The sequence below is a fragment of the Tyto alba genome, unplaced genomic scaffold, assembly GCF_018691265.1.
Source record: "Tyto alba isolate M040663 unplaced genomic scaffold, T.alba_DEE_v4.0 Super-Scaffold_28, whole genome shotgun sequence".
NCBI classification, from domain to species: domain Eukaryota; kingdom Metazoa; phylum Chordata; class Aves; order Strigiformes; family Tytonidae; genus Tyto; species Tyto alba.
The window spans coordinates 16,353,205-16,378,584 of NW_024881302.1; the positions used below are offsets into that span (position 1 = coordinate 16,353,205).

General features: G+C 40.4%; 2 protein-coding genes across 8 annotated transcripts in view; one reads left to right on the top strand and one right to left on the bottom strand.

Moving 5' to 3' along the window:
- Nucleotides 1-11,129, bottom strand: part of KATNIP (katanin interacting protein) — a 62,549-nt gene extending 51,420 nt beyond the window's left edge. For 2 of the 5 annotated variants that reach the window (XM_032983571.2, XM_032983567.2), the window contains exons 1-5: nt 10,745-11,041; nt 10,231-10,307; nt 8,130-8,299; nt 3,652-3,734; nt 303-437 (exon numbers count right to left, since the gene is read on the bottom strand). In XM_032983571.2, coding sequence (XP_032839462.2) covers nt 303-437; nt 3,652-3,734; nt 8,130-8,299; nt 10,231-10,292 — 450 coding nt within the window. In that variant the 5' untranslated portion in view covers nt 10,293-10,307; nt 10,745-11,041. Of the gene's footprint in view, nt 1-302; nt 438-3,651; nt 3,735-8,129; nt 8,300-10,230; nt 10,308-10,744 lie in introns of all 5 variants that reach the window. The other 3 variants (XM_032983570.2, XM_032983568.2, XM_032983569.2) reach the window with 3 other exon arrangements.
- Nucleotides 11,130-11,197: 68 nt separating this feature from the next.
- Nucleotides 11,198-25,380, top strand: part of GTF3C1 (general transcription factor IIIC subunit 1) — a 43,578-nt gene continuing 29,395 nt past the window's right edge. The window contains exons 1-11 of one of the 3 annotated variants that reach the window (XM_032983565.2): nt 11,198-11,427; nt 12,155-12,364; nt 12,537-12,713; nt 13,822-13,965; nt 14,543-14,639; nt 15,096-15,219; nt 18,825-18,983; nt 19,601-19,716; nt 21,269-21,593; nt 23,379-23,590; nt 24,081-24,220. In XM_032983565.2, coding sequence (XP_032839456.2) covers nt 11,207-11,427; nt 12,155-12,364; nt 12,537-12,713; nt 13,822-13,965; nt 14,543-14,639; nt 15,096-15,219; nt 18,825-18,983; nt 19,601-19,716; nt 21,269-21,593; nt 23,379-23,590; nt 24,081-24,220 — 1,925 coding nt within the window. In that variant the 5' untranslated portion in view covers nt 11,198-11,206. The remainder of the gene's footprint in view (nt 11,428-12,154; nt 12,365-12,536; nt 12,714-13,821; nt 13,966-14,542; nt 14,640-15,095; nt 15,220-18,824; nt 18,984-19,600; nt 19,717-21,268; nt 21,594-23,378; nt 23,591-24,080; nt 24,221-25,380) is intronic. The other 2 variants (XM_042798533.1, XM_042798534.1) reach the window with 2 other exon arrangements.

The window sequence follows — 25,380 nt, forward strand, 5'->3', positions numbered from 1 at the left end:
AGTGAACTGAAAGACTCTCCTTGCATGAAATACCTTGGTTCTATCCAACAGAGACAACATTCTACCTCTTTAAATTAGAACTTATCATGTTATAGTGTTACTGACTGAGATTAGATATTCAAAGTAGTTCTATTTTTTCCTTTCCTTTTTCCCTTCTTTATGTCACATCATCAATGCAAAATCATCTAGTGAAAGAAACACTATACACTGGGTTTGCATGTTCTAGTCAAGACTGATACCTGGGCCCGTTCACATTTTTGTTGACGCTACCATGAACAACAGTCGGCAACTGTCAATTGTACCTGGGAGTAACAGAGAGGATCATCACCATTTGTCTCCATGCTCAAGCTTTCATAAGGTTCAAAATCCTCAGAATATTCAAGAGGAGGTTTAATGCAGAGTTTAGCCCCCCTTTCTGTTTTAATCTCCACAGTTTTCTGTTAAAAGAAGCATTCAAAAAAATTAGACATCTTTTGTGTTATCAGCAGTACAAAAAGAATAATCATCACGTTTTACATATTTATATCTAGATCAAACAATGCTTTTTCTCTCTGTTCCATAGAAGGTTTCTGTTCTCCCTGAGCTCACCTTTGGGCCCCTGCATTATGGTTTAACTGCCCTAGTCAAACTCCCCACCTGCTGCTGCTCTCCCCAGAGTGGGTCGGGCCCAGAACACATTGTGCGTTTGGCAGCAAAGTGAGCACCCACCAGGGTTCACCCCCTCACCTCACCAGGTAAGTGAAAAAACTATAGGAGCAGGGACACAGCAATGAACAAAATAACTGAAGTGGAATAACTGAAAGCACAGGCATGTAAAGAAGTGCTGGTAGAACAACCTCATGGCAAAAGTTCTCAAGGGGAATTGGCATGCTTGGGTGCCTCTCTGAAATGCGTCTACATTAATGGAGAGCAAACACATTGGGAACAAACAGGAGGAGTTAGAAGCTTGCATCTGGTTACAGGGCTATGACATCATTGGTGTCACAGAGATATGGTGGGACTGCTCACAAGACTACTGTAGTGTGATGCATGGATATAGGCACAGGCTCTTTAAGAAAAACAGGCTGAGAAGATGAGAAGTAAATGTCCTTTATGTGAGAGAGAGGTGGAATGAATGGAGCTCTGCAAGGAACAGGCCAGGAGCCAGTCAAGGACTTCTGAATCAACACTAGCAGGCAGACTAGCACAGATGCTGTTATAGCGGGTATCAGCTATAGACCTCCTGATCAGGAAGAAGTAGGTAAGGCCTTCCTCAAAAAACTGGAAGAATCTGCAAGTTCAAAGACCCCTGTCCTCACAGGGTACTTTAACAAACTTGGTATCTGCTGGAAAGACAACACAGCAGGGTTCAAGCAATCTAGGAGATTTCTAGTGTGCACACGGGATTGAGGAATCAACAAGCACAGATGCTCTGCTGGAGCTGGGATTCCTCAGCCCGGGGAAGAGAAGGCTCTGGGGGACCTCATCAATGCGTATAAATATCTGACAGGTATCTGCTCATTGACAGGACATTAAATTCCATCTGAACAGAAGAAAAATATTTAATGTAAGGGTGATCAAACACTGGAACACGTTGCCTGGAGAGGTTGTGAAGTCTCCATCTTTAGAGCATTCAAAACCTGACTGGACACAGTCCTGGACAAGCTGCTCTAGCTGACCCTGCCTGAGTACAGGGATTGGACTAGATGTTCTCAGGAGTTCCCTTCCAACCACAGTAATTCTGCCATTCTGCAATGTCTATGTATGAAAATGACTACTTGAAGTAATTGTTTTTTGAAGATGTATTACTCTTGTGTATAATATAACGAGGGGGAAACGTTATGCCATAAGCATTAAAGCACAAAGATTTCTTTGCCTTTGTAAATGTCAGACATGACTGCATAAGTGGTTTGAATAAATCTGTTTTAGCTTATGATTAGGATGCAATCAAAGCATGCACACTCAAGCATGGCTAAAGAGGGGTAGAAGGTTTGAGAAACTTATCTTTCCATACCACAGAATTTCAGTACTCCAAAAGATGACAAAAGGGAAAGCAGGAAGTACATATACCTCTCTCAATGAACAAAGTTATCTGTAAGTAACCTTTTTTCCCCACTTTTGAACTCTGGTGCACTCATATTCCATAAGGGGAAGTCTCATAAGTGAACAATGGGAAGAGGACTGTTTCATTAAAGGTAACATGTGATGCAGAATTCTGTGCAATTATATTAAACCTAGTTATCTGGTGTTCATATACTCCTCTACCATTTTGTAAGTGCCAGGAGCACAGATGTCACAGAGACAATATCCTAAGATAACCCAGGTTTTGATACAACGTGTTCTTTCAATAAGCCTGTCTTCCCACCTCATAGTACACCTCAGCATAGCCCAAGTTTGACAGTTTTGAACATGAACGGCTAGGTCCTCTAGCTATTCAAAAAACTCACAGGGAAAATTACTGGGAAAGTAAACCACTGTCTGGCACAACCTGCATCTTAGTGGTTGCACATTTCCTTAGCTAAATAATTCCAGATGTTCATTAAAATACCATAACCCCTATCCTCCCATCCAACTGGATAAAAGACTTAAGGTATTCTAAGCTAGTCTCAAGTAGAAGCTGGTTTTTAGTATAGCTACCTATATTTGTCTAACTTTCCATTCTAGTCAGCAGAGATACCTCCTTCTTCATTTGGCTCTTGTGATTAGAATTATGTAGGTTATGATTAGCCATACATTTGACAAATTTAGCAAACAAGTTCTGACAGACCAGTATGTAAGCAATGATCTAGTGAGAAAAGTGACAGCTGAGAAAATTCATTTAACTAAGGAGTAGGGGTGATAAATAAAGTAATGCAGTCTTAAAACTTGAATGTGCAATATTTGCTGAAAGAAAAGAAAACCTGCATGCCATGAACACTTGATCCACAGTGACACAGACCTCTGGTCCCCAGTCACTCAAGCACGGACTGGACACCCAGCTGGGACAATTGCCAATCAAGCGCGGGTAATTATTTGGGTGGTGTTTCTTGGTTGTTCACAATTCACATTTGTTCTGTTAATTAAGTCATACACCTTGACAGGTTGAGTCGGATCCTTCTTTAGGCCAAAAGAAAAAAAGATCACTGAGGTTTCTCCAGTGAACCACCACCTATGTAGCTAATGGCTCCAAACTTCTTATAAGCAGGGTATTTTTATTATCTATATGCATTTCCCTCTCTTATGGTCTACAAGAATGTGTCACAAATTAGAACTAGGCTATGCAAATTACACCTCTGTATCCCTTAATACTACTGCAGGGATGTATCTCCAAAATGAGATTCTCCATCCTTTGCACTAGATAAGCTCTCTAGGCTTGCCACCAGAGATGTCAAGCAACAGCTATTCTGCTGGGGGACAGACTGAGCCAATTGTGTCAAGGCTACAGAAGTTTCTGTGATGGATGACACTGAAACGAGACCACTTCAATTAGATTTGCCTTGTTAGGCTTCAAAATAGTCACAAAACTGGTCAGGGTATTATTTCCATTGTCACTCAGTGTCCAGACCAAACCAAGACTCAGTTTCTACAAGAGTCCCAACTGCCCACTATCTACTAGTTGCAACCAGTTTCCCCGAAAATTATTTACAATCTAAGAATTAGTTCAAAGATGCATTCTTTCAAACTGTTTCTTACCTGAAGCCAACCTCTGCGTTGTATTTTGCTTGGTGCAGTCTGTGTGCTGTGTTCTCGCAACTCACCCTCTTCTAGCTGGGCTGCTTTTTCACAATATAGAGACAAGAATTAGAAGACAGAAAATAGAAATAAGGTATTTGACAATATACACCTTAGTTTGCATGCTTTTTTTTTTTTTTTTTTTCCCAGATGAGGACAGAAGAGTAAGTCTTTGACATGTGAATGGTATCAACAACTGAAAAGGCATTCCACTTCAGATACTGACTAGTTGTGTATAAGTAGCAGGAGGTTCGAATCTCTTTGGGGACAATCATCATCATGTGTATTCAAGAGAATAAACTGTGTAAGGATACATTAGCTTAACAGCAAATGAAGCTCCTCATTCACTGATATAAAAGTATAGAAAAATGTTCTATAATAGGGATGTGCATCATTCTAACTCCTAGCTGAGTAGACGGTAAGCTGTCTTTGGAAGCCACCTGAGCCCAGAACCCGTACTACTGAAGGCAGACTGATAGGCAGGGTTGCTGTGAACAACACGTGATTTGCTGGGTTTACAAAGGAACTGTGTGTATTTACTCTCAAAATAAGGAAACATAAAGTATTGACAGATTAAACAGGATGCATTAGGTATTTAACATACTGTGCAGAGAAGGATTCTTCATGTACAAGTCATAAATGAAGGACAAACAGTCATTTTCCTTCGTTTCTAATACAAGGAAGAGTTGGTTCCAGAACTTCTGCAAAAATTCTGTGTATGGTTGAGAACTAAGGGTTCCTGTGCTGGAAATGGTCCCAACTTACAGTGGAACAATCAATTTTTGAGAAGATGCTTTGATTGAGACAAAGAGACAAACATCTTGCAGGTCACATCAGCATCCTCAATGGAGCAAGCACATCACCAACACTCTCAATAGCATCCTAAATAAAGGCATCTCATTTCCTACGTCCAAGACAGATTTACAGCTTCCATTTCTCCTCAGTGGAGAAAAATAGCTGATGCAAAACCTTTTTTCTTTAAGCCATAATTTAATGGTCACCCTAAGCCAGCAGAAACTGGCACTACCAATAAAAGAAGCAGTTGTCCTACAAAGGTCACAGAATCACAGAAAGATTTAGTTTGGAAGGAACCTCCGGAGGTCACTTAGTCCAACTTTCCATTCAAAGCAGGGCTTACTTCAAAATTAGATCAGGTTGCTCATTACAACTCTCAATACCACATTTTCTTTTTTGGGTTGGACAACTGTACATGTACCTGTGCAATGAACTGTTCAGATACTTGATATAGGCAAGTTTTAACTGAGGAAAAACATAAAAAAATACTACTTTTAAGTGTAATCACTTTGTGCAATCTGGTTCACCATGAGATTGCACAAATGCTGGTATAAGCAGATAGGAAAGAACAGGCACAGGGTAGGACCGTTCTTGGGGGAATCGTGTATGCTTATGTGAATTTAGAGTGATCATAAAATTAAAGAGCATGAAGAACAAGATGTTGCTCTTTTGCTTCAGCACAAAGTATCTCTCTTAGGCCCAAAACAGGACTAAGAACAGAGGGAAAAGGAATGGACTACTCCAAGGAAGAAAGACAGCCCTTCTAACTAGAGCTCCTGCTACTTCATTTAAGCTATTCCTAAGTAACTCCAGAAATACTTTGCAGTCGTTAGCATTGGTGCTGATGGCTGTGGGGCTCTTCTGGCACTGAGGGTGAACTGCTCGGAGATTACAGTGCTAGAAGTGTGGTCTGATTCGGTCACTGCTTTGGGACAGAATTGGAAGCATCTTTCACTTCCTAAGCAATCCATCTCTTCTAAGCAACTGCTCAGAAGGCCACTCATGCATGCTACAAATGTTAGTAGGAAAAGGGGACAGGGTAGGACTCATGCTACCACTGCTGAGTATTTGGTCCTCAGAATTGAGTATATTGTGATGGATTCATGTGACCAGGTCTCTCTAAACCAGGAAAAACAGTAGTTCAAATCCCAGGCATAAGCTGATACAGCTGAGCTAGTCATCTGTGCTACAAATATTACTTTAGAACAGAAACATCCTCATGGGATGGATAGGATGTGAATAGCAACCACTGCCTCTTTTGGCACACAAAATAAGTCCAATGGTGTCACTCCCTCAGAGACTTGAGCTGACAGTGCCTATTCTAGTAGCCAAGAACTGAGTAGTACATTATCAAAACATTAGTCATAATCAAAGGAGACCCCATGCTACCCTTAAGCCATGTCTTTGTGACCACACCAAAATTCCCTAGAAGTATGTACATGGTTGTGAAACTATGTCTGGGTTATACACCCAAAGAAATGGCAGCATACCTAAAGACCAGCTTCACTACCTTATAAGTCCATCATTTACTTTAATTCATTTACCAAGCCTACACGTAAAAAGTTTATCAATCACTATTATCATGAATTACTCCTAGAGAACACAGACAAAGAAAATAGTCCAGACAAATAGATCTATGATGACACTTTCAGGAACCACAAAGAGGAATTTGTGCCCATTCTGTATTATTAAGTATCACACATTCCTAATTTTTCAGTGAAGACTAATCCTATAGATGGATGCTTTAGAAGTAATAAATGATGCAATAACTCTCACGGGAGATGGATAGGGAAGAAAATTCAGTACTGTATCTCAGCTAGAAATCATTTCTGTAAGTAAAATCATATTCAATCATTGAGCAGAAATGCCTAGAGATGAAACAGACCACAAAATTACTAAGGTACTACCCCCCAGGCAAGAAGCTTACAGAGATCACCAATGACTCCCACTCTGGACTCTAGTGGCAAAATCAAATGGAAGAAGAAAAATGACAGGACGATGATTCAGTTGATACCTTTCACTGCAGCTACGTGTGTTTAAAATAACAACAGTGAATAGCTAAGAAACAGCAAAAACACCGTGTTCTCTTCTGCAGAGATAATGCCACTGTCTCTAAATTGATAGAGTTGAGAAAAGGAATGGAAACTGCCACTGAGGTCTTTAAAGGTTCCTGAGACAAGCTGAAGTATTCTATATTAACTGAATCAATTGGCATTAAGCAACCATAAACAACTTTGGTTAAGCTGAGAGATAGCAGCTGCACAGCAGAACTTTAAGAGGAAATTTCTCTTCACAGAGTTCTATTACAGCTGCTGCCACAATATCCCTGCACAATTTTGGGGCCAAATAGTCACAGATGTTGTTTTACAGCCTCTTTAGCTACGTAAAGGTCTATCATCCCAGTGTGACAGAGCACACAATTTCCTTCGTTTTCCAAAATCCAAGAACATTAATGTTTTTGCATCATTACACACAAGTTTTTACTTTCATTCAGAACAGTGAAACCAGGCGACTAGCTGATTCCCCATCACCATCCCTCATAACCTGCAAGAAATTATACAGCAGACAGCTAAGCCTGAACACACTTAAACTTGAAAGCAAATAGTATGTATCCAGTGTAGCAGGAAAACTGTGAAAAAAAGAGATCGAGGTTAGAGTCATGATTAGAACAGTTACTGAAAGAAAAGTCAGTTTCCAGTATTGTTGAGATTAATAAACTTTCAATCATAATAAATTATCACATTAAGTAACTTCTTAAACTCTTTGCCTCCATTTTTAGGAGAAAATAAGGCTTAAGCAGACACTACCTACACAGCAACAGATTTAAAAAATACACTCTAAGATAGACAAGTCATAGTAAACATGAGGATAACAGACTAAGGCTGGTAAACTGATTTACACTGGGATTTAGTGAAATCAACTTTATTTTCATTATGCTAAATAGATTAGAAGGCCAGTAAGCTCACACTTTATACTTTCATACATGCAAAATTATTCCTGTCACTACATTGCTATGACTGACAGACTTAAATTAGAAACAAAATATACATTTTTCAATAAAGCCAGCTAATCATTGGCAGAAAACGGTAGATTTTCTTTACTTCAAATATTTAAAGATTAGACATCTTTTTAGGACAACTATTATAGCTTAAATATAATTTTTGAGCTTAATGCAGCTATTACTGGACATCATTTGATTATAGTCTATGTCATCAAATGTCATTTGTGCAGGACACCAGATTTAGGTAACATTGAAGTCCATCAGATTTTAAAGCCTATTAATGGTGTTATGTATCAGACAAAGGTACACCATTATTTTACACTGACAATTTATATACATTTATAATCTTCTAGTTTTAGTTATGATTGTTTAACAAATGGAGAGGCGGGGAAGTTAAACTTTGGAACTAGTCAGCGATCAGCTGAGAAATTGGTAAGGTGTTGCAGAGACCATTCCTTACATACAGCCAGCTTAAGTACTCCGATGAGAGAGTCCCATGGAATTTCATTCCACCAAGCTCAAATGCTGCTGTCTCTTTATCACAGCCTGACCAGTAACCTCACCAACTGAATTACAGCTCTGATGAGTAAATGTTTAAAATAGTTCTAGACTGCAATCTCTGTAAAATTCTCATGTAACTCACCATTTGTCCTGGTGGTCTTTGACTCATTTTTAAGATAGCCATGTGAGGTGATTTTTCTGCGGTGTCTTCTCAGCTCTGAATTAGCTCCATTCAGATACAGAGAAAACCCTTGTTCTAACTTCTCCAGTCTGATTTGTATAGGATCCTTCCGTTTTAAACGTCCTAGCAGCCTGAAGTAGAAGGGGTGATAATTCATCCTTATGCAGTGCATATACAGATGGTCAGATTAGCAATAAATACAAAATGACACAGTGTCACAATGCTGAAATATACATTCATAGTTCAAGTAACGATTTCAGAATACAGCTTCCAAGACATGTTCCTGTTCTGTAATGCTTGTGTGAGTACCCACACGCTGTGACATACGAAGTTTGACCAAGCCTCTCCTTTTAGAGATTTTTTTCCATGTTGTGTCTCATTTCACATTATTTTTTCCATTTGGCATTTAGTATATTTAACCTTTCTTCTTGAGAATTTTTAAGAGTTTTACTCATATTTTCAAAAAGCTTAAAAATGGTTGAGCTCCATTCAAGAAATAAAAAAATAATTGTGGTTTGAAAGTTCAGGAGGAAAGCCCCCAAATCAACAATGCAGTTAGAGATACCGGAAAATTAAAGTCTGGTTAAAATAATATTGTAAAAACACCCTTCCCCACACTCAATTTCAGTGAAACACCTACCCTCCCTCTTCCAAGTCTCATCTTCCCTCCTTTCACCATGGGTTATATGTATGGACCATCCTAATTCCTTCGGTGAGGTGATATGCAGGCCAGAAGGTTGGGGTCACATGGGTGACAATTTGTGCATGCCCCTGCATGCTGCTTCCTCGTTTCCCTCTGATTCCAGGATGGGTCAATCCAGAGGCCTAAGTCCCCCAGGGGTGTGCCCATTCTGAGGAGTCACCCTTTTGCAAGAGTGTCTGTGTCCCCAGCTGTGTGCCCATGCTCTAGGCAGCATGCCTCCGCAGGAGCACCCCACCCCCTGCAGCCACTACTCTGAAATCCACCCCAGGCTGCTCAGACTGGTGATGTTTTGGCACATGACGGGCTGTTTCTGTTAGATTGGGATCCAGCAGGAACCAGCTGTGACTGGTCCTGGGCAGTACCTGACCTGCAGCCCTTGACATCCAAAACTGCCAGTTATGTCCAGTACCTGAGTGCACCCAGCATGCCCCTTCATGGTCTGCCACCGTCAATTACAACACATGCTTGTCGTGTTGTAATTCACTGCCATTTGTTTCCACCGAAATCCAGAATTAGAGTTCTGATAATATGGATACAAGTTGTTTCAACCATTAAATATTTTGGTTTTATCCTTTTCTAAAACCACTTTAGGAGACTATATATGAAAGAAACCCATGTTCACAAAAACTGGCTGTTCCTCTAACATAATTGTGGCTTTTGTAGGGTCTTTTCACCAAACCATTCAGTTTGTTATATAAACTGAAAAAAAAATCTTACAGCTTGGTGTAAAGGAGGGAATCCAGCAAGAAAGCTCTGTAGACCCTTCTGAATTAACCTTCGAAATTCATCTGTCTGTGGTACAATGACAGGAAGGTTCACATGAACAAAGATTAAATGTTTTAAACTTGTCTGAAAGATACTGAAGTTTGCAAAAACAACCTGGATGTCCTCATCTCCCATCTTAGCAGAACCTGACTTTGCACATTTAACTTTAGCAACTCTTGCATGAAATTTTCTGTGTTTCTGACAACATAAAAACCTTGCCTCACAACAACATCCTCATACAGTGTGAACTGCCAGTTACTTCTGAATCTAGAACCTCTTGCCCTATAAACAAAAGTCTTCCCTGTCAGCCATGGAAAAATAACTATTTTATTAATAAATGTATGAATCTTTTAAAGTATGATGAAGAAATATTATAATCTCCTCTAGAAATAAAAGCTTTGATGTACTTAGCAAACAAAGGGAAGAAAAGAGAATCACCTGAACGCTTTAAGACACAGCAAGTCAGACTTTGCATCACAAGTTTAAAACCCAAGTTTTTAAACTAATATTCACAACTGCTGGTACTAGGTACTATCTGAGATGGTACACAACAGATACTACATACTCAATGACAGTAATAATTCTGTATCATACCGGTTTCTCTGCTGCAGGGATATTAAGTACTCATCATGTTTTTCATCAAAGTCAGTCACCATGTCCTTAATACAAGGCTGAAATGAGAATATAATTGTCACACTGAAGTATAGAAATGATTTATTATAGAGTACTACTAGTTTTGCACCCTCAGTAGACAAGAATGCTATAAACTGAAAAAAGTTCCTCCTTCAACAAAGTGTGAAACTGCCAGTGTAGCAAGCCAAGTTCCTGAAGAACAGAGGAAATGTTACTTGATTGACTTATTTTTCAGACCCCTTCACAAGCTACTGAAGAGCCTAAAAATACTAAAAATGGACGGCATAAACTATGAGGTTATAATCCAAGAACTGACAAGCAAGTCAATTCTGGAGCACAAGCTGAAAGGGCCATGCCCAAAGCCCAACTGTAGGGTGGTTTTCCTGAAGTACTACTGCTCATGAGGTCAGTAAATTCTAGAACCTATTCACCGCCGAGGCTGCATACGTTTAAAGTGCTCAATTAAAGATTTTACCTTGTTTGACTTTTAGGAAACATGAACTTTTCCCACAAAGTATCCCAGAGCTGCTGCTGCAAGTTGTGGTAGGGTGCCCTCTCATACACTCAGAAGTTTAAGCTTGCCGCAAAACGTTTACTTTAGGTCTGCATCAAATAAGGAACCCCGTATTTCGTCTCTTACCGACTGCAGAGTACCTCAGCTAAAACACTGCCCCTTCCCGCGCCTCGCTGAGGTCCCGCAGCGTTGGGGCTGACCCGACACCTGGGCCTCGGGCCCGCCCCCCCCGCGCTTTGCCTCTGCGGCGCCGGCAGCCGCCGGGCTCGGGACGAAGCGGGAGGCAGAGCGCCCGCCGGCCGCGCTCCGGGCCGGGCCGGGCCGCGCTCCGGGCCGCCCTGTTTGCAGGTTTCCGTGGTTACCGTCGCGGCGGTGACGTCCGTTCCGGCGCGCAGGCCCCGCGCGGAAGCGGCGGCGGCGGGGATGGAGGCGCTATGGGCGCTGCTGGACGAGGTGGCCCTGGAGGGGCTGGACGGTGTCACGCCGGGCGCGCTGTGGCACCGCCTGGGCGCCCGCTCGCCGCCTTTCCCGCTGCCGCTGGAGCCCGCCACGCAGCAGCTGCTCTGGGCCGCCCTCAGCGCCCAGCCCGACCTCCGCTTCTACCTGCTGCCGCGGGCGCGCCCGCCGCTCCGCCTGCACGACCGGTGAGGGCAGCGCCGGCGGGGACGGCGCCTCGCGCCCCGCGCAGAGCCGAGCTCCGCCGGGCCGAGCCGAGCTCCGCCGAGCCGAGCCGAGCTCCGCCGAGCCGGGCTCCGCCGAGCCGAGCCGAGCCGCCCCTCTCGCAGCCGCCGCCGCCCTCCCCTCAGGGCGCTCCCCGCGCTCCTCGCCCCCCTCGCCCCTCTGCCGGGGGTCGCTCCGGCCTGGTTGTCCGGCCGGCCCGGCGCTCTGCTCGCTCCCTGCAGCCGCTCAGGTTTTGCTTCACTAGCTGGCCGAGGGCAGGCGAGGCGGCGTGTGGCTCTCTACCGAGGAGACTTGGCTAGGAGTCCTGGCTAGGTTTCCGTTCCAGTGACTGTTTACCACTTGGGTACAAGTAGGATTTCTATGTCCCAGTTCATCAGGATGGATGTACCTGTTGTTTTCTGTAAACTAGTGTTTATAGATGCTTATTTTATTCCCACCACTTTGATACCCCTGAAGGTCAAATAATGTATTCCCCTCCTCCTGCCTCATATACTCCAAATACTGATAAGGTTTGGTTGTACTCAATGGAGTGCAACTCTGCTCTTGGTGTTTTTTCAGTTTTGAGTTTTCAAAAGACTTAATCTTTCCAAAATATTTCGTATAAGTATCAACGTTGTTGATGGCAATTTTATATTTCAGTTCCCAATTCCCCTTGCTTGGTTAAATGTTGGCTCTCTGCTTTTATTTCAGATATGAAGAAATAGACCTTGAAACAGGAATACTGGAAACCAAAAGAGATCCTGTTCCTTCAGATGATATTTATCCTGTACACATGATTTTGGATAATAAAGATGGCATACAAGGTTCCTGCCAGTATTTTAAAGAGAGAGTAGATATCACTGATCAAATAAGGAGGAAGGATTTGCAGCCTTGTTATACTTATATAGAAGCTGTTGAAAAGTGAGTGAAATCCTTATATCTGGCACTAAAAAAATTTTAAGTTTTAAAATTTAGTCCTCACTCAGTTTGTGCAGTTTATATCAAGGATGGTGTTTGTGGGGGGAGATTGATCTCTCTTTTTTCATGGAACTAATAATAATAATAATTTATTACTTTCCTTTCTGTTTCTTAGATGGGGAGAGAAACTAGTCATTGTTGCTTCCCAAGACCAGCGTTACAGAGCTTTAATAGGCTGGGAGGGGGACCCTGACTTAAAACTCCCTGACTTCTCCTACTGTATATTGGAGCGTTTAGGTCGTGCTAGGTGGCAAGGAGAGCTTCAGAGGGACCTTCACAGTGGGGCTTTCAAGTAAGTTGATATCTTGCTATATGGATTAAATCAAAGCTAATAAGCTTCCACTGGTTATCTATAAAGATCTGTCCACTTAAAGAATTCCTGTGTGTTGATCTAAATTCATATATGTACGGGTAGTGTCTCATCCTAACTATCCAGGAGTACTTGGTTCTTGGAGCCTGTATTGCTAGAAGCATACTGATCTCTTCCTTGAGTTCATTATACTTCCTGATATTTTCTTATGGAACCAGAGATTGTCTGTTGGGTCACTGTGCAGGTTTCTAATTTGTGGAAGTTCTTGCTTTCTCTAAAGCACTTTTTCTTCAAATTTGGGATGGAACAGTGATTTTCATTTCCTTTTTTAAACTGCTGAGTAATCATCCTGCCCAAGTGGTGAAAAAATTCTACCTTTTTTCCCCAGCATTTGCCTTGTGTGACAGCTTCCTCTATATGACCTGAATGGGAGGCCAAGTTACCAGCTCCCAAACTAGACTATGAGTTTCATTGATGGAGGAGCATTACACAGCCCCTTGGGGAACTTGTGGTTTTGTATTGCACTGCTGGAGAATATTAGCATTGCTTTTAGAAAGTAAAGCTTATGAAGATAGTAAACAATTCTGGCATTGTTTTTTGCCACTTAGGAAGCTCTTTTAGGTAAATAAGGTGATGGGGACAGAGGAGAAATCTTTTGTGGATTCTTTTTTGTCAGTTCCGTGGCCTGAGTCAGCTCACCAAGGAGTGAGATGAATACCAGAGCTGCTACAAGGGGGCCAGTGATTGTACTGTAGCCAGGAGTTAGAAAGAGGATGGAGAAAGAGGACATGGGGATACAGTATTGGTTCAGCTGTCTCATCAAACCATGTCATGGCTCTGTGGTTGTGCATAGAGACTGTAGGGTTAAAATCAGAGGTGTTCTCTTTGTTTAATTGGATGTACTATGAAAATTAATTTCACAAGTTACCTTAATTTTGGCACTTCCTCATTTTGAGATTGTCGCTTTGAAAATTAACATATGTTACTAAGACCATAGATAATTTAGTTAAGGTGTTTTGGGATACTGAATAATTAGAATTTATTTGCAGAAGCTCCTATGCCTATAGATATCTTGCCATCTTTTCTTTAGAGTGGATGCTGGAAAAATTCATTATCATCGAAGAGTATTGGACAGAAATGGTCTCATAACAATGCAGTCCCATGTCATAAGACTACCAAGTGGAGCACAGCAACACTCAATTCTTCTACTTCTGACTCGCTTTCATGTTGATAGGTATGTGCCACTCAGATGTTTTAAAGATCTCCTGGGTAGTCTGTGACCTTTTACTAGGATGGAAGTTTGCTCTGTTGTGACAGAACCATCAAAGTTTTCTGGTATTGACTCTTCTCAATTTCTTTATTAACTCCTCTCCCAAATATTGAACAGTTTAAAACTAGCCTCAGAGCTTTAAACAATAGGATATTCTAGTGCCTGTCACCTGCCTACATAAGTCTAACTTTTCTTATTGTGACAGTAATCACTGTTAATTTTGATTGTTCTCGCTTCAAACACGTTTCTAATAGATTTTTCTGTTTTCCTATATTGTTTATGATTCAAACTTGTGCTTCTGTGGATTGCCAGTGAAGTAACAACCTGGACTTAGTCACTGTTTCCTCAGTTGGGGTCAATTCTTAGTGAAAAATTCTCTCCTGTGCTATTCACAGAAGGAAAACAAAACTGTAATTCATAAAACAATCTGAGAACACTTCAGCATACTTTCTCTAGTGATGGATGTTTTGTGAAGGTACAACTTGTGTTTATGAAGTTCTATGCATGCGTACATGTAAAATCACTTCCTTCTCTTGGTTAGGAGGAGCAAATACGATATTCTGATGGAGAAACTCTCAAGTATGCTAAGTGCTCGTTCAAACCAGATGGAAACATTAGGAAACTTGAGGGAAGAACTGGTGAGATTCATGGCTCTTTCAAATCCTCACTCATGTAGGATTTAAATGATTAGTATCAAAGACAATTATTCATACTGCCTGTGTTTGTAAAGGTGCACAACATTTTGGGGTAGGATATCAAAAGAAGGATCTTAAAAACCTACTCGATCAAGTTACTGCTGCTGTTTGTTATGAGGAAGGAGTTTGATCTACAGTTTCAGAAAGGTTTTTTTTGTCAATGAATATCATCATGCAGTTCTTAACTTGCACAATACTTTTGCTGGTTCTTACTGCTTGTTTAAAGGGTAGAGTTGAAGGGCCACGACACACTCCAGAAGCATCTTGTGGTCTGCCTGGTGTTGGCGCTAGCAGGATTTTAAGATCCTTCTTAGAACAGGTAGTATGAATGGCTTTACCAACCACCTACAGGTGAGGCTTTTGGTCTACAGTGACTTTTGCCATTTCTCTTTGCATTAGGGTCTCTGTGAGAGAACTTTCAAACGTCTGTACCAATATATGATGAATGCTGGCCTAGCCAAGGTAATATCCGTCCCATTACAAGATATCCACCCCAATGGAGGACCCTACAAGACAAAGAAAGGTAGCTAGTACATTATTTTTGCATTCTTTTTATGTAATTACGTTGATGCTGCTCTATCTATAAGCTTCAAATCTTAATTTAAGAGACACATAAGTGAAAAACTGTCCATGCAATTATGTGGATAAATGTGTTAATAAAGATAGGACATTGTAGCCCACGTGAATTAAGCATTTGTTCCAGATTTTTGAGAAATGGATGCAGGCAAGTTTGTTGAATATCAGTGTAAGCTGTTTCACTGGATTATGACTCTTAATAAGTCTGCTTGAGCCAAAACAGAGAGCAGGGACAAAGACCAAACCTTTCAGGTTAAAGTTGAATGGCGCCCATAAACTTGAAAAAAATATATAAGAAGTTACATAAAACAAGACCATTAGAAATAAGGTAAAGAAACATACCATCTTAGTTATGACTTTTGCTGAAAGTCACGAGAATGCAAAGTTTCTCCAGAAAGTTTCATATCAAATTATGAAAGTAAACCTCTGCAGTACTACCTTGGAATTCCTGAAGTAAGCAAGATAGCCAACAACTACTATGCAAAAAATCCATAGTCTACAAAGCAATAGTTTAATGCATAACTGGCTTTGAATTTGAATTTAATAGGTTTGCAAGAACTGCTGGTAAGTTCCAAACATGTAGTGGAAAGATAAAGAGCAGAACTGCCTGAAGAAAGGGAAGAAAAAGCAACTGCTCTCAGAAAAAGATGAAGATAAAACTTGCATGGGGAAAAAACTACAATAAATAATGATAGAAAGTATGAGGAAGGATAGTATCACCAATGGAATTAATGTAATTGTTTAAGGAAATCTAAACCAAATAGTTAATCAAGGAAAATCCTGAGAGACAGATTTGCAAGGGTTAAAAGTAAAATAATTTTAAAGGATGAACAGTGTGTTTTCAGAGACATAGTGAACTCTTTGTGAAAAAAATAAAATAATTAAATCTGACACGAACTAAACATTGCAAGTTATATGCTCTTTGTGAATAGAAGTGATCATAAAGGAAGAAGTGAAAGATCCAATAAAAACACTAGAACTTTGAGAAGACAAAAGTGAATGCCAGTTACATGGAGTTGGATTAAGGCTCTTGATAAGACAACAAATTCCTTCAAGTCATTTAAGTCTGGGGGATGGAAATCTCTCTGTAGGGAAATTGTATTATGAACAAAGAGAAGCAACAGCCAGAAGTAGGTACAGCATCTAGCACAGTTCAGGGGGAAATCTCCCACCTTGTACCCAGTAAATAAGGGTTGAATTGATTGAATTGATTGAATGAGTTCATTTTAGTATTGCTAAAAGGTAGAGTTTATAATCAGTAGTAAAACCATCTAATTTCCAATTAAAGTATTTACTTGAAGACAAGAAAATACAAGTCCATTTATAAACTTGGTGGAAACCCACAAGGCAGTAGATGTTACATGTTTTGTCAGCGATTGGCACAATGGCAGCTGCATTTACTACTTAAGTTTGTCATGAAAAATGCCACCTGATGAAACTTTCACTTAAATTATAATTCCATTTTACAGACCTGAAAGATGAAAATCCACAAAAATGTCTTAAAACCCACCAGGTATTAAACTAGGATGAATTAATAATAGCTGAATTTCCTCAGAGTTTGAGATAGTTATCTCTGGAGTTATACAGGAAAACAGAGAACTATTTCGGACACACTGATGAAGCCAGAGCATCTGCTATGGGAAGCACTCTATTGGGTAGCAGGAGCTAAAATAAAAGGAATTGGTGGACTTCTGTTCGGATTGTTTTTGTTGTTTTGTTTGGTTTTATTGTTTTGGGGTTTGTTTTGTTGTGTTTTGGTTTGGGTTTTTTTTGTTTTGTTTTGTTTTTTTTTTCAAATACTGCTTCGAGTGAAAATTAATGGGCTGTATAAATACAGAGAATGTGATAACAGTGCCTGCAGCCCTACCAAAATGTCAGCACTTAATTACTGTCCTAAGCAGTATCTCAGGATGCTGGCAGGGAAGGGATTCAGATTGAGGAAAAGTGATGGAATTGTCTGGCCTGGAGCTCAGTTACATGATTAAGTAACTGTGAATTAACTTCATGTCAGTTAGGCTTCAGTAACTGACCGTATATATACATAAGATAAAATTCATCAGCTGAAACCTTAGTGATTTCAACTAAAGCTTTCACCTGGCATTTTTCACATCAGGGCTGTACCAGAGGAGTAGGGATGGCTGTAGATGGTCCCACCCACTGCTGCAGGATGAATTGGCTACTTCTGCAGTAGCTGCTGAATCACTGCAACTTGCTAAGCTGACAGTGTACAGTAACCTAGTTCTCGCTTACCGCTGGTCTCTTAAATTGTTCAGCAGGAGCTAGATGGCACTGATGATAGTAGGTCATCTTACATTGGGGAGCAGGATTGATGCAGCTCTTCTGAAGTCACCCGTCCTCACTCTCCTGTGAGATCCCAGAAGGGTAAAATAGGTGAAGAGTTACTACAGCCCAGCCAGTGCACAACAACATGTTATGATGGAATTCAATCATGTACGATATTCTTGTGGCTGGTGGGCCACAGTGTGTTCTGTCCTTGTATACAACAACCTTAGATTTTGTGTCCCCATCTTCATTGCATATAATTATAGTATACTATATGCGTTAACAAACCTGACCATTTCCAGTGTGCAAAGAGTAGGTGAGGACTTTGGACAAGAAATCTAGACGGTCAGCTGCTCATACGTGGTTGCACATAATGCTCCCATAATATAGCTGATATCATGTGTTGTGGAATCGGTAGACAAAGGCTGAGAAGAACCTCTTCTCAAAGTGATGTTGGACCTCTGCAACATAACTGTACACTTTAGTTGTGTTTTAAGAGCTTACTGGATGGGGTAGGACTCTTCTGTTTGATCCTTTTCTTCAGGATGCTAGTTCAGTGTATGCTTCCTCCAGCATGCGTGCAGGCGTACATAGGGGGTGCTAGGACATACAATAAACTGACAGTTCTTTTAGGTCCTGGGACTTTTAATTATTAGGAACTCACAGCAGTGCTTGATAGGGCCCACCAACTGGTATCTACTTTGATTACTTGCTGAGGAAAGGCAATCCTCTGTTAAGGAACAGTTTTGCAACCAGGTAGCTTATTGTATGAGTTCTCTATCTTCAAATGTACAGTTTTCTTTCATTATGTGACTAACATTTATAGAAAGTGAAAAATGCCTTGATTCTGTAGAAAAAAAGGAGTGGTTTTATACCCAGTGAGTGATCTCAGAGTCAGGTATGCGTTCTGAAGATGTAATTCTGTGGATCAGCACTTAATCCTTTCATCGATTTGTTTGTGCTGTTGAAATTTCTCTTGTTATTACAGTGTTCTCCATGCTGCTCGTAAATCACTGTATTGGGCAGCCCTAATGTTGACACAGAGGTGATTGTTTCGAGCACCTCAAAAACTCAGCTAGTCAGTATTTTGACAAATTTGTATATAGGGAAAAGCTGTTGCAAACCTTTCCTAGAAATAAACAGTTGTCTTTGGTCATTTGTTCCCCATTGCACTACTAGTGCTTCGTGCTGCTGAAAGAAATAAAACGGTTTAAACATGCGCTCACACCCTGCATTTTGTTGAGTTGTTACTAACATTCATGTTCACAGGGACTGATGTCATGGTCCGTTGCCTTAAATTACTGAAGGAGTTTCGGAAGAAAATGGAAGATTATCATGATGATGATGAAGAGGAGATCATCACAAAAGCAGTTCAGCCTGTGGATATTGTTTGCGAAAGGGATATGCTCACCCAGGCTTACCAGCTAAGTAGGTGATGTAGTAAGACATGCTAAAGACTTTTTGCATTGCCTTACTCCTTGCATGTATAAAAGAAAAGTATACATTGTGGGGGGTTTTAAGTTCTTACTGCTTTTCCTTTATCAAGAAGTGTCAATTTTCCATGGAAAATACGAGCTTTATGTTCAGTTTAGACTGGAGCTGTGCCCCCTGTTAACCCTCCTTGGAAGCTTATCAGCTGTTCAATACCACCCAAATAAAACAGCATCATAGAAATAGGGTGTTGTGGTGGGATGAGAAACAGTGATGAAGAAAACTGTTCCTTCTTCTATCTATTTTCCTATCATAATGGAGAAATTAATATCTAACTGTGGTAAGCTGTCAGGGGAAAAATTCATCCCTGCTTTGAAGCTATCACCTTCAAACCTCATTCTGCTGGGGCACTGCTTCACATAAAATTGTGTTTTATGACAGTGTTTGACTGTATATTGTATCTGCCTGTGAAAATGTCTTTAGTTGTTAGTGGGGAATGTTAGATTTTATATTCTAACATATACAGTTATTCAGAGCAAATATACAAATATATGTATATTTAATTTGGTCAGATTATTTCCCTGAGATATTTTTTGTTTTCCTTTCTGAAACAGTTGAAAGTAGGGGAACCAAAGGTATTTCTCAGGCAGAAATTCGCTTGGCTATGAACGTGGGGAAACTAGAAGCAAGGATGCTCTGTCGTCTTCTGGAGAGATACAAAGTTGTCAAGGTAAGGTCAAAATAAAATAATTTAGATACTTACTGAAACTGGAGATATAGTAGTGGTTGCCGTGGTGATACGTTATAGCATTGTTAACCTCAAACAATCTAAACAGCAGTGATTTGAGAGTTGACAGTGAAAGGGTCCTGGTAAGATTGAAAAGAGTATGATTTCAATTGAGGAAAAGGTATATAAGACATGTTCAAAAAGTACTAAGATTTTAACCTACTGTAATCTGAGGACTAGACCTAGTTGTTCAAATGTAACATATCTGCTTTTCTAGCATACCTTTTCTTTATTGTTTCCTGGTTAGCTGACTTGACATTTAATAGTTTGCTGACTCAGATCAGGTATTTTACGTTATTTCGTGACTGGGTGGTTAAGTAATAAAGCTTGTGGGGGAAAAATGCACATAGCCCTATATTTTCTGTCTGTATGGAGCACATGTTCTGGTGATCCACACCAGTTGGTGGGATTCTGCCAGATGTCGCTTCACAGAATTCCAGGGAAACACTCTCCCCAGCACCATGGTGCAGGTCTGCACTCCAGGAAAGGACGGGGCAGAGTAACTGGCCTCAACCCTGCTACACCTGGCCTCAATGACTTACTGAAGTCATTCACTGTAATCAGTGGTAACCCAAGTGACCGGGGGGGCTGGTACTTTATGGAGATGAACATAAATGTGTCTCAACTCAAAATAGCCACTTTGCTTAATTTTTGACTATAAGACAACTTCTGTTTTGTAAGATGCTGTACTGAAGGATCTTGTCGGAGAGCCTTTATACTTGTAAAATCATTAATCTATTTTCCTTTTGAAAATGCCAGCAAATTCAGGGAAAAAAACAGCTACTTTTGTAGAGGTTACGGTGATTAAACTCCTTATTTCCAGGTATTTCAGTATTTGTTTCATTTCAACAAGATGAACCAATTCAGCTGTCATTTTCTACATGCACCCCCCTGCCCCTTTTCACAAAGGCAAGGTATTGCCATCTTACCTCAATAGAGAAATTTTTATTAAGATCTTGTAATTTGGTAAAATGTTCTGTAGGATTAAACTATATAAAACGTTGGAATATCTAAGCATACTTTTTCCTAAGTCAACTGTGAAGATGAAATCTTCCCTTATTGATAGACTGAGTTCCTAGATACCTGAGCAACTGATATAGTAGATAGTGTAACAGCAGTTCCACTTAAGTGTGATTCACTCTGGTAACTTCTGCATTGCAGTTATTTCACAGAAATTTTTTTCTGAAAAAAATTATTTCCAGTCTGAATACATATAGTTTGTTCTTTCTTAGACTTTTCTACATCCCACATACTGCAGGCATTTCATTTTGGTAGGCAGGTAATGCAGATATATTTCTTTTTCAAGCATAGTATTTCTTATGATTTCTATATGTTAAGGTTAGTCAACATTTTTGTTATTTAGAAAAAAAGAATAATATAATATCTTTTGATGTGAAGGGAGAACAGTTAGAAAATTTTCCCAGTGTTGATGCTGGAGAACACTGCAAGAATGGAGAAGTAAAGTGGTAAAATAATGTTCCAACTATTTCTTTAGGGTTTTATGGAGGATGAAGGTCGGCAAAGGACAACAAAGTATATTTCATACATTTTTGCCGAGGAGAGTGATTTAAACCGTCAGTTTGAGAGAGAGAAGGCTAGAAGTGAGCAGTTAGCTACGGTCACTTTGGCTCTAGTGCCAGAAGATTCGCCACCTGTGGAAGATGTGTCTCCTGGAGAAGATGATACTTTGGTCTCAGAATCTGACAATGAAGAAGAAGGGAAAGATGGCAAGAAGAGAGGAAAAGGTCAGAAGGCCAACTCTGATTCTCTGTTGACATTAAGTTTGCAGGATGACACCCATCAGTCAACATCAGCTAAAGGTAGATCATGATTTTGTAATTTGGAGAGAACCCTGCATTTTTCTTCTGGATCTTTTATTAAAGAAAAAAATAATGTGCTATTAGTTTCCATTAAAGTTTTTGGTCATCTATTGATTTTTATACTTATTTGATTATATCTATGCTTTTTTGAAGTTCTCTTTCCCCCAAAATTTTTATGTTTTAGAATACTGTAAGTGTGGTAATCTCTGGAGATTCTCAGGGCTGAAGTGTGCTCTGGTGTCTGTGTGCCAAATAGTGTTTCTGATTATCACTGACAAGATAATCCATTTCTTGTTACCCTTATGTCATTTCTCCCCTTTTCTCCATGCAAGTGAAATGGGCTTACATGCTGTGATCCATGGATTTTCAGTTATTTTTCTGGCGGCTTGAAGGGCTGAAATGGTTCTGCAGAGGATCAGACAAATTCTGAAACTGTTGCAAGGAGGGAGACAGGACTGTGTGGCTAAAGACAAGCATTGTGGGGAAGCAGTGGTAGCTAGCAGTCAGGTTGGCTTAAGCTGCTGAGAGAAAGAGCATCCTTGGGTAAATTTTATATCTGCCTTGGATGTTCTGTGCTCAACTGACAAGGTATCTGTCATGGGCTCTGTTTTTCAAAATATCTTATAGCTCAGGCTGTGCCCATCGGAGAGCACCACCTTGGTAGAGCTCTAGCTTTTAAAGTTCTTGAAGACTTCAGAAGGGATTTGAACACACTTTGTCTTGAAATGCTGTATTTCTTCCTCACTAAGGAAAAATGTGGGCTGTGCCTCTCATTAAAACGCACCATTTCATTCCATTGGATATGTAAATGTCATCTAAGGTGTGGTAAATGGCACAGGAGCTGACACATCAGCCAGTTAACCTTTTTTTTTTTTTTTTAATTGTAACATACAAAAATTCTTCCCCTCTTAGCAGTGTTTCTTTTTAGTTGGAAATGTCTGGTATTGAGCCTTAGAGTCTGTGCAAAATGTATTCGTTCGTGTACTGATGCGAACCTTCAAGTGGAATGAGTATATGTAGAGTAATAACTGACTTCTTGTCTGAGACCAGGTAAGATGGTAACTAACTGCTTTCAGGCAGCAATAGGCTTGTGATGACTTGACCCACGGCCTTACTGACCTACGCATATTGTAGCAAAAACGTCTTGTGCCCTGAAGCTAGTTGCTTCATCTTTTTCTTTAGTTATTTGGAACATCATAATGTGAAAGCCACCAGCCTTTAGGGGACATATTTTAAAGAGGATATGGTGGTTGGTTTTTTTTTTATTTATTTTAACTATTTAAATGTTTCTACAACTTTTCTGATAAACTCCAAGGGAAGAGAGGAGAACAGATCTCTGTTTCTTATGTAGATTATCTTTGGAGTAACACTAAATTCTTGTTCTCATTCTGCTTTGAGTCAGAAAAGTCAGGTTGCTGGCAGAACTCGAGAATCTTTGTGACAAACTCTCCTTTTTTCAGACAGCAGTTTCTGGATAAGCTAATCTGGGACTTCATTGTCTTCTAAGTCTGCCTATGAAGAGACTTCCACATGGAGAGAATTACTTGATGACAGGGAGTTTCCTTTTTTTTTTTTAAACTTTACAGTTGGAGGATGAATGCAGTCACTCACAGTCAAACCACTGCTTCCAGCAGGGTGGAAGAATGTGTGAAAAATGTAGCAGAATGGTTTTAAGTACAGTAGTTACCTGGGTGGATGGGGGAATACCTTTTATAGAGAGAGAAGCTGAACATTTACAGGAAACTGAGAGCAGAACAATTACAAGGCTGTTTGCCCTTAAACCAGGCTCAAAGCCAACAGCTGTGAAGTCTCAGGGAAAGAAGCTGCCTTCCCCTCAAGTTCTTGAGGAACCTAATGAACTCCCAGACAAGGTTTCAGGAGAGAGTTCTACTCTGGAAACTCTAAAGCAAGAGTCCAATCTTTCCACCTGCGCTCACTCCACTGATGAAGATGGGGATGTGGCTGTGGTGGAGGAGGTCAGACTTGAAGACCCGAAGGTAAGATCATGTGTCTTAGTATTTTCTTATTGGTATGGCTGTCTGAGCTAAGTTATATACTTTTACAGCAAGACTTCAAGCTTTAGTTTTTGTATTCATTTACGGCATTGGTTTAGATTTTAAAGTTTAATTTCAAAGTACATTCATATTTTGGCTGCACTGTACTTACCAATGAGAATTATTCCAGGATATAAGAAGGCAAAGGTCCAAAATACAGTTCTGGGTTACTTCCCTGTTGCTCTCCAAATTCCCTGTGTTGACTTAACGCATGTCATCGTTTAATGTCTGTCTGTGCACAAAAGTGCTACATGTCATCTGGTCTGACTCCCTACCTGTGAGCTAAAAGATAAACCTCATCTGAGTAGTTCATTACAAATAAATACATCAAAACTCTGAATTCCTCAGATGCTACTGTGTGAGGAACCAACATTAGGCTGAAGACATTGAATAGTTCATGTAAAGTTTTTATTTTGTCCGTGCTGTTCACTAGAAGATATGTGGCCAAAAGAAGGAAAAGCGTTCCAAAGCTACAGCAGTGGAGAGATCTCATGAAACGTACAGGCTGCTGAAACGCCGAAATCTCATTGTGGAAGCTGTTCGAAACCTCCGGCTAATTGAAAGCCTGTTCACGTGAGTCCATCTGAAAACAGAGTACTGGGGGCCTGCTGCATTTTGGTGGTAGAACCACTCCTTTAGCAAGCAGTCTGTGTGCTTATTCCATTGTTGGCTTGTGTCATCCCGGATGGCACTAGATGTTATAATGCTGGAGAGAATGGCACATGGAAGCTGGGGGGGAATGCAGTTATACTGAACCCTAAAAATTACTCAGCTGTTTGAAAACAATAATAGTTTTCTGCAGATAATTACACAAGTGAATTTTTAAATGGTATATGTCTCATAAATAGGGATCAGAGGACGTTTTTTTCTCTGTTCACAGTATACCAGTGCTTGGGACCACATAATAAGATCCAGTACTTCCCTGCTTGAGGATTCTTTCATCTGCATAAGTTTTATTTCTGCATGATTTCAAAAATTGTTCATGTCTTATTCTGTCATGGACTGTAGAGACTCATATCTTCATGTCAGTCAGTCACCATTGCTCTAGCAGGGTCCTGACAGTTTGATTTCTTTGCATAGTTCTGTGGTTATGGGTCTTCTTCTGACTTGCCTTGTCTGGACTAAAAATACTTCCCTGATTGTTTATAACATCTTTCAACCTTTTAAGAGTCATCTCTAAAGAGAAATGGAAATCCTGGTGCTCTCTTGGAGTCCCAGCTTCCAAATTGGCAAGACTGTTGTCACAAATAGGATTGCACTGTCCATCTTACATGTCAGCGCATGAGATCCTGGCATGTCAATACACACAGGGCTGCCTGCTATAGGAATTTAGTATGAAATCATGGCCTTATTCTCATCTGGTTTGAGAATTTCAAAACTTTCTGTCACCTAGTTCAGTTGCAGTGTTGTAAAATTAGAGCCTTGTCTTCTGGCACCAGCCTCATCACTGAGTGATCTAGTCACATACAAGTGCAGGTCCAGAAGATATTTTGGGTCTCTATTCTCCCCTTCAGTGCTGCCAACAGGTAGCTCACAGGTTCCCGCAGCAGCGGTGAAAAGTTCTGGCCCTCCCCAGTCTGTGAAGGAAATTTGCTGGTGTTGTCACTCAAATTACGTCAGTTACCAGGATGTGGTAGTTTTTTGAAAAAGTTGAAGTCCTCATGTATGTTCACTTATTGCCTCATTCCCTTAATACCCTTCTGTAGCTTTTTCAGACTTGACTCTCCAGAATT